Here is a 17,718-nt window from a genome sequence, read left to right on the forward strand (position 1 = left end):
TTCAAACAACCCCCTCACTTCTCCAACCTCATCAGCAGAGCCAGCTCCCTACAGACTCAAAGCAACCACCAGACCCGGCCAGAACCAACTCAAAGCGATGCCAGACCCGGCCAGAACAAGAGCAGCAGCCATATCTCCACTGCTACAATGATCAACACCCATCACAACATACCTGTCAAGATCTATGGATCCTACACAAGCCTATCACAACATGTGGTGTACTTAATCCCGTGCACTAAATGTCCCAATAATAATTATGTGGATGAAACCAGACAATCACTGCGCTCTCAAATGAAGACACTGAAAAATGATAAAAGACAAAAACACCCCATCACCTGATGTGAACACTTTTTTCATAAAGTGATCACTTGATATCAGTCCTTTTCAATATGTTCTAACTACTTATGCTAAACAATCTATTCCACCTGTGACACTCTGAGTATGTTCCCAGACCGGAAGAAGAGCTCTTCTGTATAAGCTTGAAAGCTTGTGTCTTTCACCAGTAGAAGACAGTCCATTAAAAGGTATTAACTCACCCCTCTTATCTCTGTAACATCTGGGGTTAAGCACAATCACAACAGTGCGTGGCATTTTTTTTGACAGTTTCTATCTGAGCAGTCTATTATAAGCAGCTGGGCTAGCTTAGTTGGTAGAGCATGAGGCTCTTAATCTCAGGGTCGTGGGTTCCAGCCCCATGTTGGGCAAAGCAAGTAACTTTGGGGCGGGGAGGGATAGCTCAGTGGTTTGAGCATTGGTCTGCTAAACCCAAAGTTATGAGTTCAATGCTTGAGGGGGCCATTTAGAGTTCTGGGCCAAAAATTGGGGAGTGGCCCTGCTTTGAGCAGGGGGTTGGACTAGATGACCTCCTGAAATCCCTTCCAACCCTGATATTCTATGAAGGTTTTCAGATGTCAATTGCCAAAAAGCAAAATGTTTCAGTTGTTCTAATGGAAAGTCAAAATCTTCTCCCGCACCTTTCCTCTGCAAAATTCCAACTATCTGTCTCCCGCTTATTGTGTGTGTGTGTGTGTGTGCACAAACATCTCTTGTATACTGCATTTCTGTATCCGGGCTCACTTAGACCCTCCTTCTTTCACAATAGTACCCAGCCTGACTGATCTTCATTTCTTTCCACTAGTCTGGATTCTTTGTGAGGGTCACAGCCCTCCTGACAGTGTTTCTCAGGGCCTCCTGGACCTCTCTGTTTCTCAGGCTGTAGATGAGCGGATTGGCCAGGGGCGTCAGGACTGTGTAGCAGACGGAGAACACTTTGTTCAGGACTCTCCAGGTACCAGATTTCGGGAGCATGTAGACAATCATTATGGTCCCATAGAAAAGTGCCACCACAATGAGGTGAGAGGAGCAGGTGGAAAAGGCCTTTTGCCTCCCGGTGGTGGATGGGATTCCCAGGATGGTCGCAATGATACAAATATAGGAAGCCAGGGTTAATAGAAAAGGGGAAACTGCATCTAGAAAGGAAAATATATAAATAAGTGGGGTGATCTGGCTGGTGTCACTGCAGGAGAGTTGAATCAGTGAGGTGAAATCACAAAAGAAATGGTCAATTTCATTAGGGCCACAGAAAACTAACTGTGATATAACACATGTGAATATTGTACAAATTAGAAATCCACTAATCCAAGACCCAGCTGCTAGCTGGAGGCACAGCTGGACATTCATAAGGGTTCCATAGTGCAGCGGTTTGCATATGGCTAAATACCGATCGTAAGACATGGCTGCCAGGAGAGAGCACTCTGTTGTTGCTAGAGAACCAAAGAAATGAAACTGCGTGATGCAGCCGGGAACAGAAATGGTTCTGTCCCCAGTCAGGAGACTGGCCAGCAGCCTGGGCAGGACGGTGGAGGTGTAGCAGGTCTCCAAGCAGGACAAGTTTCCCAGAAAGAAGTACATGGGGGTGTGAAGGTGCTGATCAGCCACAACTAGCGCAATGATGAGGATGTTCCCAGCCATGGTCGCAATGTAGATCACCAGGAAAATGAGGAAGAGAAGGGTCTGCAGTTCAGGGAGATCCCCGAACCCCAGGAGGATGAATTCCATGATGGCTGTTTGATTTTTCCCATCTCCTTTCTCCATGAGCTGCATCCTGTGATAGTGAAAGTGTAATGAGCATCGAAAGATTTTGCTGTACCATGAAATTGCATTGATTTCCATCATTTGATCCCCGAAAAGTTCCCACTGCAAACAGAGAGCTGGGTTTATATTCTCTCAGACCAGAGAAACTGCTTCACTTCCACCTCAGGGCACTGCCACCCAGTTAATTTGCCACTCTTCTGTCCCACACCCCAACATTTCTCATTCACAGATTCTTAGATTTAAGACCAAAAGGGACCATTATATCATCCAGGCTGAGCCCCTATGTAACAAAAGGCACAGAATTTCCCCACTTACTCTGCACTGATCTCAATAACTTGTTTTTGGCTGAGACAGACCTTCCAGCAAGGCAGCCAGTCTTGATCTGGAGATATGAGGAGTTGAAAATCCACCTCTTCCCTTGCCAGTTTTTTCCAATGGATAATCACCCTCACCAGGAAAAATAAAGAAAACGTGCACCTTATTTCCCATTGAAACGTGCCTGGCTTTAGCTTCCTGCCCTTGGCTTTGGCTATGCCTGTCTCTGGGCATGAAAGAACCCTTTGGTAACCAGGGTTTTCTCCCCATGAAGGTGCTGAGATGCTGTAATCAAGTCACTTCTCCTTCATACACTGACCAGACCCAGCTCTTTAAGTCTCTCACTGGAAGGTATTTCCTCTAGCCCACACATCATTTGTGTGGCTTTTTTCTGAACCCTCCCCAATCTCTCCACCTCTGTTTTACACCGTGGCCTCAGCCCTGCACACGGTATTCCAGCATCGGTGTCACCAGTCTGCAGAGGTGAAACCCCCTCCCTGCTCCTATTCTCTGCTCCCCTGTTTATACAGCCAAGGACAGCGTCAGCCCACGGCCCACCCCACTGCTCTGGGAGCTGATGTTGGGTTGCTCGCCCTCTGTAGCCCCTATCCGTGCTGTGATGGGGGCCATGGTCACACCCACGAGCTGCCTGGGGAAGGGCAGGAGGGAGATGGCACCATGGCCATGTCTGCGAAGAGGGAGTGATGCTGACCCACAGCACAGACGGGAAAGTGACTCTGCCTCCGGCCGTGACCAGGGCACAAATCAAACCACCCTCGCAGCAGACGCACACGCAGACTCCTCTCCTTCATAGCACAGTAGTGACTGGTCCAGAGACACTGACGCTGCTGATAACGAATTACCAGCTGTGACTGTTAACTATTAATTACTGGCTGTCAGTCACTGATTGTGTTGTGGCAGGGGATCAGGTCCTTACTGCGCTGGGTGCTGTGTAAACACCCAACAATTAGAAACAATTCCCAGTTGCTAGACGGTTCGGAGCGCGCTGGGTGGAACTGCAGGCATGGGCGGCAGGTTTGTATAATTTTTGGTGGTGCCCAGAACCCGCCTCTGTGCAAACTCCTCCCCCCACATGTCCAAGGCTCTGGGAGGGAGTTTGGGTGGGGGAGGAGGTCTGAGGTGCAGGCCGAAGTTTGGGGCAGGGGATTGGGGTGTAGGGTGCAGGCTCTGAAAGGGAGTTTGGGGATGGGAGGAGGTGCGGAGGAAGGGGGTGCAGGTTCTGGGAGGGAGTTTGGGGATGGGAGGAGGTGCGGAGGAAGGGGGTGCAGGTTCTGGGAGGGAGTTTGGGGATGGGAGGGGGTGCGGAGGGTGGGGGTGCCGGGGTGAGGGTTGTGGGGTGAGGCTGCAGATGAGGGGTTGGGGTGTGGGAGGGACTCAGGGTGAGAGTAGGAATGTGGTGGGTGAGGGCTCTGTCTAGGGTTGGGGGGGTTGGGGTGTTAGAGAGGCTCAGGGCTGGGGCAGAGGGTTGGAGTGCAGGGGGATGAGGCCTCTGGCTGGGATTGGGGATAAGGTGCTGGGGTGTTGGAGGGGCTCAGGGCTGGTGCAGAGGGTTGGGTGCGGGGAGGGGGGTGAGAGCTCTGGCTGGGACTGGAGATGAGGGGTTTGTGGTGTTGGAGGGGGCTCAGGGCTCAGGAGGAGGGTTAGGGTGCAGGGGGATGAGGGCTCTGGCTGGGACTAGGGATAAGGTGTTTGGGGTGTTGGAGGGGCTCAGGGTTAGGGTAGAGGGTTGAGGGTGCGGTGGGGGGTGATGAAAGCTCTGGCTGGGGGTGCGGGCTCTGGGGTGGGGCAGGGCTGAGGATGAGTTTGGAGTGCAGGCAGGCTGCTCTGGGACAGGGGCCAGAGAGGAGGACTCCCCCAAGCCCTTTCCCTGCCGGCAGCAGCGAGCTCTGGGGGAGGAGCCCCCCTTTCCCGATCTCCCCAGCAGCACACTCAACCTCATCACTGTCACTGCATGTGCTCCTAGGGCCCCTCTCAGGGCCAGGAATCTCCCTGGCCTCCCCCGTGGTGGGTGCTGGGGGTGCTCCGTGCGCCTCCTCCCCTTCTGTTGCCCCTGACTGTAGCCTCACTGGGGGTAAGGGATGGGGCTGCCTCCTTGCCCAGCATGGGGCAGAAGCGGTGACTGCGGGTGGGGGAGCCCCCGGTGGTGGGGAGGGGCCCGCCGGAAAAGGGAAGGGTCTGAGGTGGAAAGGCAGGCTCAGAGTCAGTCTGCCCTGGAATCGAGAAGTGGGGCAGATGGAGCTGCACAGAACGCTCTGCTCCGGGGCCCGGGACGCATGCTGTGGGGCTGGGTGCAGCAAGCGGGGGGCCGGGGAACACTCGGGGGAGGCACGGGGAGGGGTGGCAGGTGGGCCCGGGGGGACACCCGGCCCCAAATATTGGTGGAGCTGGGCCCCTGGGCTCTGAATATTGCTGGTGCCAAGGCACCACGTGGAGATATAACTCACCGCCCCGGGCGCTGCCATAGGGACCCCCTAACTCAGCCCTGCCAGCCGCTCTCTCACTGCAGCGGTGCCGGGGCCTGGGGTGGAAGATACGGGGGGAGAATGGAAAGTCTGCCTGTGCCCGGTACTCATCCGCCCCCGTTAATGCCGTGTCTGAGCTCCTCGCAATCTGTAACGTGTTGATCTTCATGCCACTCTTGTGACTTAACATTAGAAGCTTGGGTGCTTCTGAAAATCCCACTTGGTGCCTAAACACCTTTCAAAACATGATCCAAACTGACTCAAAGTCACCCAGCATGGCTGCGGCTGAGCAGAGAAGGGACTCCAGGTCTCCCGTCACAGGCTGGAGCCCTAACAGCTGCGGGCCCCACGCGCTGGAGGAAATGAAGGGAGAGCAGTCAGTGCTTGGGCAAAGGTTGTGACACAGACACAGGGAGCACTGCTTCCTGACCTGTAAGGATTCCAGTCTCCGTTCCGTGCAGTTCTAACGTACACCCCTTTCCTGGGGAAGCTCAGCACCCCCCACAAAATGCTGATACCCTCTCTGCTCCCACAGAAAGCCACGGAGGAGTCGCTCACGAAGCATCTCAGTCCTGGGCCAGGAAGGTACATTGGAATCTGCCCCCTAGGAAAGGCTGGAAAGGCTGCTGAGAACCTGAGGGGCAGGGTCCCTGAGCAAACAACCAGCCATCGGGGAGACAGAGGGGGACAGCCAGCCAGAGGGATATGAGAGCGGGGTCTCCTTTCTGATCCATCCATGTCTCTAGCACCAAACCACAAAGCAACTGTTAAGGTTCCTCCCCTACTCTGAACTCGAGGGTACAGATGTGGGGACCTGCATGAAAAATCTCCTAAGCTTATCTTTACCAGCTTAGGTCAAAACTTCCCCAAGGTACAAAATATTCCACCCGTCGTCCTTGGATTGGCCGCTACCACCACCAAACTAATACTGGTTACTGGGGAAGAGCTGTTTGGACACGTCTTTCCCGCCACAATACTTCCCAAAACCTTGCACCCCACTTCCTAGACAAGGTTTGGTAAAAAGCCTCACCAATTTGCCTAGGTGACTACAGACCCAGACCCTTGGATCTTAAGAACAATGAACAATCCTCCCAACACTTGCACCCCCCCTTTCCTGGGAAATGTTGGATAAAAAGCCTCACCAATTTGCATAGGTGACCACAGACCCAAACCCTTGGATCTGAGAACAATGAAAAAGCATTCAGTTTTCTTACAAGAAGACTTTTAATAGAAGTAAAGAAATCACCTCTGTAAAATCAGGATGGTAGATACTTTACAGGGTAATTAGATTCAAAACATAGAGAACCCCTCTAGGCAAAACCTTAAGTTACAAAAAAGATACACAGACAGAAATAGTTATTCTATTCAGCACAGTTCTTTTCTCAGCCATTTAAAGAAATCATAATCTAACACGTACCTAGCTAGATTACTTACTAAAAGTTCTAAGACTCCATTCCTGTTCTGTCCCTGGCAAAAGCAGCATACAGACAGCCCCAGACCCTTTGTTTTTCTCCCTCCTCCCAGCTTTTGAAAGTATCTTGTCTCCTCATTGGTCATTTTGGTCAGGTGCCAGCGAGGTTACCTTTAGCTTCTTAACCCTTCACAGTTGAGAGGAGCTTTCCCCTGGCCAGGAGGGATTTCAAAGGGGTTTACCCTTCCCTTTATATTTATGACAGCAACTGACTCTGAAGTCCTTCCTCCGGCAGAGCTCCCAGCATGTGAGGACACTGCACGAGGGGGTGTCTCAAACCAAGGGCTGCATAGGTGTAAGGACCTGAATATCTGCCCCGAGGCTAGTGACACTCACCTTCAATCCTCAGCATGCAGCAGCGTGCTCTCCATGGCCAGGGACTGGGGCTGGTGTCAGTCAGCCTTCGTAGCTCAGTTCCTGGGCAGACCCCTGCCTGTGGCTGCTCGGACAGGCACCTCTCGCTGCCCAGGGTGATTGTTGGCATCACACAGACCGTTAGTGCCTCCTGCTCTGGGTTCTTGCCGGGTTTATCAGCTAAAGCAGCTGCCCCCTGGGCCTTGCCACTGCTGTTGGGATTTCCCTTGGGACTGCTGCCGGAGGTGCTCTGGGTTCCCTGCAGAGGGGAATTGATGCTTTGTTCCATGTTTAAACAGTGTAACTTCATAAGAACGGCCATACGGGGTCAGACCAAAGGTCCATCTAGCTCAGTGTCCTGTCATCCAACAGTGGCTTCAATCCCTTTAATGATCAGATTGAACTCCTACATACCACTTTCCAGACATGGGTCTCAACGTATGTCGCAAAGAGTGGCAAGTGCCCCCATCTGCATTTCACAGGTGTCACGGAGTGTGGGGGAGTCCAGGCCCTGCACCCCTCTTCCTGGGATTCACTGAGACTCTCAGCCAGCCAGTGAAATGGAAGGTTTATTGGACCACAGGAACACAGTCTCAAACAGAGCTTGTGGGTACAGGCAGGACCCCTCAGTCAAGTCCTTCTGGGGGAGCAGGGAGCTTAGACCCCAGCCCTGGGGTTCCTTGCGTTCCTCCACCCCGCACCAAACTGAAACTAACCCCCCCCAGCAGGCTCTCTCCTGCAGCCTCTGTCCACATTCCTGGGCAGAGTTGTTACCTCCCCCTCCCCCTCCTGGCTCAGGTGACAGGCTCTCAGGTCTCCCATCCCCAGGGCACATTCCCAGGTCAACACTCCCCCCTCCCTGCTGCGTCACATCGTCACATCTGTCCCCCCTTCGAGACTGAACTGAGCGGGGTCACTGTGACCAGTGACCTGTGGAAGTTCGGGGCTCCCTCTCTGGGACAGCGCATCCGCTATCAGGTTGGCACTTCCCTTCACGTGGCCCACGTCCATGTCGTAATCCTGCAGGAGCAGGCTCCATCTCAGGAGCTTGGCGTTGGCTCCTTTCATCTGGTGGAGCCAGGTCAGGGGAGAGTGGTCAGTGTAGACGGTGAAGTGTCGCCCGAAGAGATAGGGCTCTAATTTCTTGAGGGCCCACACCGTGGCCAGGCACTCCTTCTCGATGGCCGGGTAGTGTTGCTCCCAGGGTAGCAACTTCTTGCTCAGGTACACGATGGGGTGTCTCTCCCCCTTTTCATCTTCCTGCATTAACACCGCCCCCAGTCCCGTGTCTGAGGCGTTGGTGAACACCACAAAGGGCTTGTCAAAGTCTGGGTTTGCCAGAACTGGGCCACTGACCAGAGCCTCCTTCAGCGCCCAGAAAGCCTCCTGGCACGGCTCGGTCCAGACCACCTTGTCTGGCTTCCCCTTCTTGCATAGCTCAGTGATGGGGGTAGCTATGGCGCTAAAGTGGGGCACAAATCTTTGGTAGTATCCTGCCATTCCAATAAAGGCTTGGCCCTGCTTTTTGGTGTGGGGAGTGGGCCAGTCTCTGATCACCTCCACCTTGGCTGGTTCCGGCTTTAGGCGGCCGCTCCCCACCCGATGGCCCAGGTGAGACACTTCAGCCATCCCCACCTTGCACTTCTCCGCTTTTACAGTCAGCCCAGCCCCCTGGAGTCAGTCCAGCACTTGTCTAACCTGGGACATGTGGTCTTCCCAGGTCTGGCTAAAGACACAGATGTCATCAATATACGCGACGGCAAAACTCTCCATCCCCCTCAGTAGCTGGTCCACTAGGCGCTGGAAGGTGGCCGGCGCTCCCTTGAGGCCGAATGGCAGGGTCAGGAACTCATAGAGCCCCAGAGGGGTGATAAAGGCCGATTTCAGCCGGGCATCTGCATCCAGCGGCACTTGCCAGTAGCCCTTTGTAAGGTCCATGGTGGTAAGGTACCGAGCTCTTCCCAGCTTGTCTAGGAGCTCGTCAGGCCTGGGCATGGGGTAGGCATCAGATACAGTGATGACATTGAGCTTCCGATAGTCCACACAGAACCAGACCGACCCATCCTTTTTGGGGACCAGCACCACCGGTGAGGCCCAAGGGCTGGCAGATGGCTGGATCACCCCCAAAGCCAGCATGTCCCGGACCTCTCTTTCCGGGTCCTGAGCAGTTTTCCCTGTGACTCGGAATGGGGAGCATCTTATTGGCGGGTGCGACCCTGTCTGCACCCGGTGGACAGTCAGATTAGTGCGTCCAGGCTGGTTGGAAAACAGCTGTCGGTACGGATGCAGCACCCCCCTGACCTCAGCTTACTGGGCAGGGGTTAGCTGATCCGAGACGGGAATTGTTTCTAGGGGGAACCAGCTCTGGTCCCAGGGAATAGATCTACTAAAGGGTCATCCCCCTGCTCCTCCCACTGTCCACACACGGCCAACACCACATTCCCCCTGGCATAATATGGCTTCATCATATTCACATGGTACACCCAGCGGTGGTGCGCCCGGTTCGACAGCTCCACCACATAGTTTACCTCATTGAGCTGCTTGACAACCTTGAAAGGGCCCTCCCAGGCGGCCTGTAGTTTGTTCTTTCTCACGGGGATGAGAACCATCACCTGATCCCCGGTGGCATAGGCACGGGCCCGCGCCGTGCGGTCATACCAGACCTTCTGCTTCTTCTGGGCTCTGGCCAGATTCTCCCTGGCCAGGCCCATGAGTTCAGCCAGTCTCTCTCGGAAGATCAGGACATACTCCACCACTGACTCTCCATTGGGAGTGGCCTTCCTCTCCCACTCATCTCTCATCAGGTCCAGGGGGCCCCTCACCCTTCTTCCATATAACAGTTTGAAAGGCAAAAATCCGGTAGACTCCTGGGGCACCTCCCTGTACGCGAACAGCAGGTGAGGTAAGGACTTGTCCCAATCCTGCGGGTGCTGGTTCATAAAGGTTTTCAGCATCATCTTTAGCGTCCCATTGAACCTCTCCACCAGCCCATTGGACTGGGGGTGATAAGCTGAGGCCCAGTTGTGCCGGACCCCACATTTCTCCCACAAGCACCGGAGCAGGGCCGACATGAAGTTGGACCCTTGGTCTGTCAAGAGTTCCTTGGGGAACCCCACCTGGCTGAAAATGGTCAGGAGCGCATCTGCCACGGTGTCTGCTTCAATGGAAGCTAAGGGCACTGCCTCAGGGTAGTGGGTGGCAAAATCTACCACCACCAGAATGTATTTCTTCCCCGACCGGGTTGTCTTGCTGAGAGGCCCCACGATGTCCATGGCCACCTTCTGGAAATGCTCCTCTATGATGGGCAAAGGTCTCAAAGCCGCTTTCCCCTTGTTCCGGGCCTTCCCCACCCTCTGACAGCGGTCACAGGATCGGCAATACTGCCGGATGGTGGTAAAGACCCCGGGCCAGTAAAAGTTCTGTAGCAACCTCTGCCGGGTGCGCCGGATTCCCTGGTGCCCTGAGAGGGTGATGTCATGGGCCAGGTACAGTAGCTTGCTGCAATACTTCTGGGGGACCACCAGCTGCCTCCTGATCCCACAGGACTCTACTTCCCTTGTGAGAGCCCATTCTCGGTACAGGAACCCCTTCTCCCACAGGAACCTCTCCTGGCAACCTCTCCTCATGGTCCGTCCCACACTGAGGTCGGCCAGGTCCCTGAGCTTCCGCAAGGAGGGATCTTTCCTCAACTCGGCCTGGAACTCAGCGACTGGGGAAGGGATGGGGACCGGTTCCCTCTCATTGGCCGGGTCTGAGGCCACAGCCTCTCTGAGCCGTGCCCCTCGGCGCTCCCTCCCCACCAGGGTAGGGTCCTGCACCTCCAGTGTGGTACCGTCCTCAAGGTCAGGGCGCAGTGCCCCTCGCCGGCTCTGGCTACGGGTCACAACCAGGGTGGTCTGGGGCTTGCTTGGCCAGTCCTCTAGGTCTCCCCCCATCAAAACCTCAGTGGGCAAATGGTGGTGTACCCCCACATCCTTGGGGCCCTCCTTGGTTCCCCATTTCAGGTGTACCCTTGCCACGGGCACCTTAAATGGGGTCCCGCCCACCCCTGTCAGGGTCAGGTAGGTGTTGGGCACCACCCGATCTGGGGCCACCACCTCGGGCTAGGCCAGCGTCACCTCCGCGCCCGTATCCCAGTATCCATTGACCTTCCTCCCATCCACCTCCAGGGGAACAAGGCACTCTCTCCGGAGGGACAGCCCCGCACCCACCCTGTAAACCGAGCACCCTGAGTCCAGAGCATCCAGCCCTCTGGCGGAGCTGGCCTGGGGTACTCTTCCCTCCTGAGCAGGTGGTAAACTGGCAGCCCCCCTTGCCTGGGTCGTCTGCCCCTCTTCCAGCTGGGTCCCTACCCAGTTAACCCTGGGTAGGTTGGGTCTGCTCAGTCTGTCCCTGAGCCTGGGGCACTGGGTCCGTACGTGGCCTCTCTGGCCACAGTGATAGCAGCTCAGGTCACGTTGGTCCCCTCGAGCAGGTCGGAGGGGCCCAATGCCAGGCGTTCCCCTTGGGAGGGGGTTCTCCCTATTTCCCCGCTGGGAGGTCCCATGGTGACTCTCTCTCTGCATCGGGGGGGGCCTGTTCTTTTGGGACTCCTTCCTGCTACCCCCTGACCGACTGTTCACAAACTCGTCGGCCAGCTGCCCTGCGTGCTGGGGGTTCTCTAGCTTTTTGTCCACCAACCATAGCCTCAGGTCGGAAGGGCACTGTTCATACAATTGCTCCAGTACAATTAGGTCAAGCAGGTCCGCTTTAGCTTGGGCCCCAGCTGTTCACTTGCGGGCATATCCCTGCATCCGGTTGACCAGTTGTAGGTATGTGATCTCAGGCGTTTTACGCTGACTCCGGAACCTTCTCCGGTACATCTCGGGGGTCAGCCCAAACTCACGGAGCAGGGCCTGTTTGAACAGTTCATAGTCCGCTGCCTCCACCCCTGTCATTCGGCTGTACACCTCCACGGCTTTGGGGTCCAGTAAGGGGGTGAGAAACTGGAGCCTGTCTGCAGGGTCAACCCTGTGCATCTCGCAGGTATTCTTAAAGGCCGTCAGAAAGCTATCTATGTCCTCCCCCTCCTTCCGCTGGGCCAGGAAGCACTTATCAAAGCTCCTTGCAGTCTTGGGTCCCCCCTCACTCTCCGCAGCCGGGGGCCCACTGCTCCTCAGCCTGACCAGCACCAGTTCATGCTGTCTTTGTTTCTCCTTCTCCTGACGTTCATGTTGATGTTGTTTTTCATGATCCTCCAGCTCCCTCATTTTCATCTCCCTCTCCCATTCCAGCCGCATCCGCTCCAGGGATGGGGAGCTCCGCCAGGAGGATCCCCTGCTGGCTGCCGGGGTCAGGGTGCCCTCAGTATTCGCTGGGCTTCCCCCAACCCCTCCCCCAGGCATAGGTAGGAAGGGTCTCGGGATGTCCTCGGCAGCAATCTGACCCCTACCAGCCCGGTCAGGCCCCAGGGCCCACGCTGCATCCACCAGGCGGCTTCCCTCAGGGACAGGGATCGGGTCATCCAAGCGATCCCTCTCCTCCAACTGGGCAATCAGCTGTTCCTTGGTAGACCTCCCAATGCGCAGCCCCCTCTGCCTGCACAGCTCCACCAGGTCACTCTTAAGGCATTTAGCGTACATCTCCCTGCTGGGCACTCGCAGGCTGAGCAGCTTTCCACAGTTTCCAGGAAAAACCCCTAGTGTGCCAGTCCTTCTTGAGGTCACCACTTCTTTGCCAGGGTCGAGCTGCAGACTCCTCTGCCCCTGGGACCGCTCGCTGCAATCCCCCGGGGGGACCCTGTTACTGTAAAAGTCCTTCTCTCTGGTCACACACTCCCAGGGGTTAACCGCCCACTGAAACTGTCTCTCTCTGAATCTTCAGCACGCCTGGTCCCCGTCAATCCCCCTTTGTTTGACTGTTCCCCAGTCACTTACTGCAGGAAGCGCCATTCACGGGGTGCAGTACATCCCACCTCTGCCACCAGTTGTCACGGAGTGTGGGGAAGTCCAGGCCCTGCACCCCTCTTCCTGGGATTCACTGAGACTCTCAGCCAGTCAGTAAAACAGAAGGTTTATTGGACCACAGGAACACAGTCTCAAACAGAGCTTGTGGGTACAGCCAGGACCCCTCAGTCAAGTCCTTCTGGGGGAGCAGGGAGCTTAGACCCCAGCCCTGGGGTTCCCTGCGTTCCTCCACCCAGCACCAAACTGAAACTAACCCCCCCCAGCAGGCTCTCTCCTGCAGCCTCTGTCCACATTCCTGGGCAGAGTTGTTACCTCCTCCTCCCCCTCCTGGCTCAGGTGACAGGCTCTCAGGTCTCCCATCCCCAGGGCACATTCCCAGGTCAACACTCCCCGCTCCCTGCTGCGTCAAATTGTCACAACAGGCGAGACAACTGAGGCACTGAGAATGGAGGCAATTCCCAAAGGTAACCCAGCCTTGGCGTAGCTAGGAATACTTTCACCCAGCCACCAACTTGAGCATCAGGGCAACAATCCCATAGGGTGGATGTAGATTCCTTGCACATTGAGCGCTACCCGGCTCCATCCCTAGCTAGGCCCTGACATTCTCTGGCCACCCGGATCCATCTCTAGCTAGGCCCTGATGTGCTCTGGCTGCCTGGATCCATCCCTAGCTAGGCCCCGACGTGCTCTGGCTGCCTGGATCCATCCCTAACTAGGCCCTGACGTGCTCTGGCCGCCTGGATCCATCCCTAACTAGGCCCTGACGTGCTCTGGCCACCTGGATATATCCCTAGCTAGGCCCTGACGTGCTGTGGCTGCCCGAATCCATCTCTAGCTAGGCCCTGACTTCTGGCTGGATGTTCAGTGTATGTCCATCACTGGAGACCTTATCATGCACTGAAGCTTTCGGTGACTGTGTGACTGCTGATCATACAGTGGCAGTGCTTGGTAAACCCCCTTCGGCATTTGTTGGTCATCCAGCCTAACAATATGTCTGTACCAAGAAAGCTGCCAGAACCGAACTGATGCGGATGGAGGCAGTTGCTGGATTTGGCTACAAACATCCTCATTCCTGATTTCGTCCTGCCACTTGATACGGAGCAGCTGACGTATGTAAGGGGACTGTTGCCCCCTTACTGACATTCAGTAGGGGTGTTTTAGTTGTTAGCTCCCAGTACTAAAAAGGGGGAAGTGTCGATGGGGAATCAGGACCCTGAGACTGACAGCCCCCAGGAACAATGGGGAGAGGCCAATGCTCCAGGTCAGCCTGAATGACAGGGTGGGCAGGCTAATCAGGGGGTCAGGAGGCCAGGGAGGTCCCATCCTCCATGGAAGCTGGAATTGCCTGGGTCGAACAGAGTGGGGCTGAGCTAAGGGGAAAGCAGGGGCCCGAGCTGAGCTGCGGAGCAGAGCTGTGCCAGATTCAGAGAGAGCAGACCCTGTCCTGCGAGCAGAGCTGCAGCCCCAAAGCCAGAGGCACAGCCCAGAGAGAGCAGACTTGCCCTGGGAGCAGAGCTGCAGCAACCAGAGCCAGAGGGACAAAAGAAATCTGATGAGGTTCAACAAGGACAAGTGCAGAGTCCTGCACTTAGGACGGAAGAATCCCATGCACTGCTACAGACTAGGGACCGTATGGCTAGGCAGCAGTTCTGCGGAAAAGGACCTAGGGGTGACAGTGGACGAGAAGCTGGATATAAGTCAACAGTGTGCCCTTGTTGCCAAGAAGGCCAATGGCATTTTGGGATGTATATGTAGGGGCATTGCCAGCAGATCGAGGGCCGTGATCGTTCCCCTCTATTTGACATTGATGAGGCCTCATCTGGAGTACTGTGTCCAGTTTTGGGCCCCACACTACAAGAAGGATGTGGAAAAATTGGAAAGAGTCCAGCGGAGGGCAAGAAAAATGATGAGGGGACTGGAACACATGAGTTATGAGGAGAGGCTGAGGGAACTGGGATTGTTTAGTCTGTGGAAGAGAAGAATGAGGGGGGATTTGATAGCTGCTTTCAACTACCTGAAAGGGGGTTCCAAAGAGGATGGCTCTAGACTGTTCTCAGTGGTAGCTGATGACAGAACAAGGCGTAATGGTCTCAAGTTGCAGTGGGGGAGGTTTAGGTTGGATATTAGGAAAGTCTTTTTCACTAGGAGGGTGGTGAAACACTGGAATGCGTTACCTAGGGAGGTGGTGGAATCTCCTTCCTTAGATATTTTTAAGGTCAGGCTTGACAAAGCCCTGGCTGGGATGATTTAGTTGGGGATTGGTCCTGCTTTGAGCAGGGGGTTGGACTAGATGACCTCCTGAGGTTCCTTCCAACTCTGATATGCTATGATTCTGTGATACTCTGGCAAAAATGTCTGCCAATGCCTGGCTTATGCTTTTAGCCCTGTTGTTGCTTAGAGCTACTGCTTCTGGCCATTGGGTGGCAAAATCTGTGAAGGTCAGTATGCACAGCTTTCCTCTGGGGGTCTTCTTAGGGAAAGGACCCAGAACTGAAATGGAACCTCAATGATGGGGAGTGGCTGGAGGGGGGCCTTGACCTGGTCTTGGAGCTTTCCAACCCTCTGGCACACCTCAGAAGACTGGACATAGGTAGAAATGTCCTTGCCCATCCCCTCCCAGTGGGATGACTTCCCCAAATGGTCCTTGGTCCTGTTCACCCCAGCATGGCCATTAGGTTGATTGTGGGCTAAGCTCAAGAGCTTTTCCCTATACTTAGTTGGAGCTACCAAGTGTCTCTAAGGATGCCAGTCCTCCTTGTGCCCACCAGAAAGGGTTTCCTTGCATAAGAGTCCTCCTTCTACAACAAACCTGGACCTACTGGAAGAGCTGAGAGGCGGTGGGTCGCTCCGTCCCACCGTCCAAGCTCTCTTGAGGCTTTCATCTGCTTCCTGCTCTGCCTGGTACTGCTCCCTTGATGCTGGAGACATTGGTTCCTTGCTGAGTTGTGGACTTGGGCTTGATCCCACTGGACGCAATGCAGGTGATGGGAGTGTTGCCGTTGACTGTGAATTGCTCTCTGCTGGTGCACTAGGTTGTATTTCCGGCTCCAGTTGAGCTTCTTGCTTCGGTTTAGCTGCTGCTTCAGGTACAGGCTCTGTGGTGCCCCTTGGTGCTGGCTCCCCTGACTCTGGTGGGGTTGCAAGCACGGGCTCTGGTGCTGACTGCTCCACCAGTTTTGATTCTTGGGCTGGTTCTGGCTGGGTCCCAGCAACTGGATCTATAACTGCTGCCATAGACTATGGTTTGGGGTCAGGTTGCTGAATCCCTGTAGGAGGCTCAGGAATGGAGTTAGGTGTGGAGGCCTGTTTAGCCTGGCTGCGGGTGACCAGCCCCACCCTTTTTGTTAGCCTCACATGGTTGGCTAAGTCTTCTCCCAGTAGCATGGGGATGGGATAAGGGTCATAGATGTTAGGGGGCTTATTCCTTCACCCACTTATTTCCCTGGTCCTTCTCGCAAGAACAGAGAGAAACAATACCCAAAGTCCAAAGGTGCAAACAATTCGATGTTTATTGGGGTGAACTTCCAGCAAGCATGATTCTAGTTTCCTTCCTTAGTGTCCCCCTTCCCAGCTCTGACACCACAGAGCCTTACACCTGTGTCCCTGTTCCCATTCCTGCCCTTAGCCAAACATGATTCCAATTTCCTTACCTCCATTCCCTGTTCCCATTTTCCCCTTTAGCCAAACATGATTCCAATTTCCTTACCCCCATTCCCTCTTCCCATTTCCCCCTTTAGCCAAACATGATTCCAATTTCCTTACCCCCATTCCCTCTTCCCATTTCTCCGCCACCCCCCACACACCCCATTCCCTTCCTGATTGACTGCAGACTACATAGTAAAACTTGAGTTCTGCTTAGCTATACCTTAACCAGTCATTTCCCTGAAATTTAACTAGCCAATCCTAACGTATTGTAGCATGATTATTTAACCAATTATATCCCACCACCTTAATTAGTTTACACCCAGCAAAATTAATTATACAGCAGACAGGAATAATCACAGAACCAGACAGAGATTATACAGACAAACAATAGCAAAGTGGGAAGTATAATGACAAAACAATACAGAAGTGAGGATTTCACATCCCAGCTATCGATAAGTGAGTTCTTGCCAGACAGGATGCTATCAAACTAAGTTTCCTTTTACATCTTCTCAGCACTTCTCTTTCTCTGGAGGCGATAGGCATTATCAGGACAGGATTGTATTCCTAACAGCCCAATAGCACCTGATATCAATGTGACTGGTTTGGAATGTGAGGATGTGACCTGTCGCTTCCCAGTTTATGGCTGCCTCTGTTGCTTAGCCAAAGGCCTTAGCCTAAGAACAGGACCTCAGACTGTCACAGTAAGAGAAGGACCTTACACCACCAGTGTCTCTCCACGCAATAATCTTCCTCCCTCCTACACTCACATTTTCCCTTCACTTTTGGGGAATTTGAGAGGCATCTGGGCCTGAAGGCTCTTGGTGGGACTCCGGGCAATGAGTTGCAGTCTGCTGCTGCTCTTGGGGCAGTTGGCCCTCACATGCCCCAGCTCATTATATTTAAAGCATCGCCCAGCTGACTGTGGGCTGGTGTGAGGTGGGTGGTTGGGACAAGAGGGCATCTGGGGTCTCCCTGGCTGTGTGGAGGGCTCCTCCTTGTGAGGGGGGACCTTTGGCTGACTTTGTTGGTGGGTTGCTGTTTTGGGTTGCCCCTTCTGGTATCTGCTCCAACTGCTACTAGCTTTCTTCTTGTCCGCCACCTCCACCCATTTGGCTGTGATCTCCCGCCCCCCACCCTGATTGCTGTTTTGGGCTTCCCATTTAGGATGTACCTTTCTATTCCTTAGGAACACCCTCTAAGAACTGATCGATTTTTATTAGGAGAGACAGATCTTCCAGACATTTAACATTTGCTCCTGATATCCAGTGATCCCAATTTTTTACAATGTGATATGCGTGTCGGGAAAATGCCACATCTGGTTTCCACCTTAGGGCTCTGAACTGCTGACGGGCATGCTCAGGTATTAGTCCCATCCTAATTCTGGTCTCGTGTTTAAAAAGTTTGTCCTCAT

The 17,718-nt window shown here is 54.4% G+C and overlaps 1 protein-coding gene and 1 non-coding gene across 2 annotated transcripts; one reads left to right on the forward strand and one right to left on the reverse strand.

The window, feature by feature from the left end:
- Positions 1-631: 631 nt before the first annotated feature.
- On the forward strand, positions 632-704 carry TRNAK-CUU (transfer RNA lysine (anticodon CUU)). Its single transcript has one exon. It is a non-coding gene; the product is annotated as a tRNA-Lys (tRNA).
- Positions 705-1,134: 430 nt separating this feature from the next.
- On the reverse strand, positions 1,135-2,103 carry LOC144273732 (olfactory receptor 11A1-like). Its single transcript, XM_077832423.1, has one exon. The coding sequence runs from the start codon at positions 2,101-2,103 to the stop codon at positions 1,135-1,137; it is 969 nt and encodes a 322-aa protein (XP_077688549.1).
- Between the last annotated feature and the right edge of the window lie 15,615 nt (positions 2,104-17,718).

Source organism: Eretmochelys imbricata, chromosome 13 (assembly GCF_965152235.1).
Source record: "Eretmochelys imbricata isolate rEreImb1 chromosome 13, rEreImb1.hap1, whole genome shotgun sequence".
Lineage (NCBI taxonomy): Eukaryota > Metazoa > Chordata > Testudines > Cheloniidae > Eretmochelys > Eretmochelys imbricata.

Excerpts from the sequence above, each read along its gene's own strand:
- LOC144273732 (XM_077832423.1), bottom strand. The coding sequence starts at position 2,103 with ATGCAGCTCATGGAGAAAGGAGATGGGAAAAATCAAACAGCCATCATG.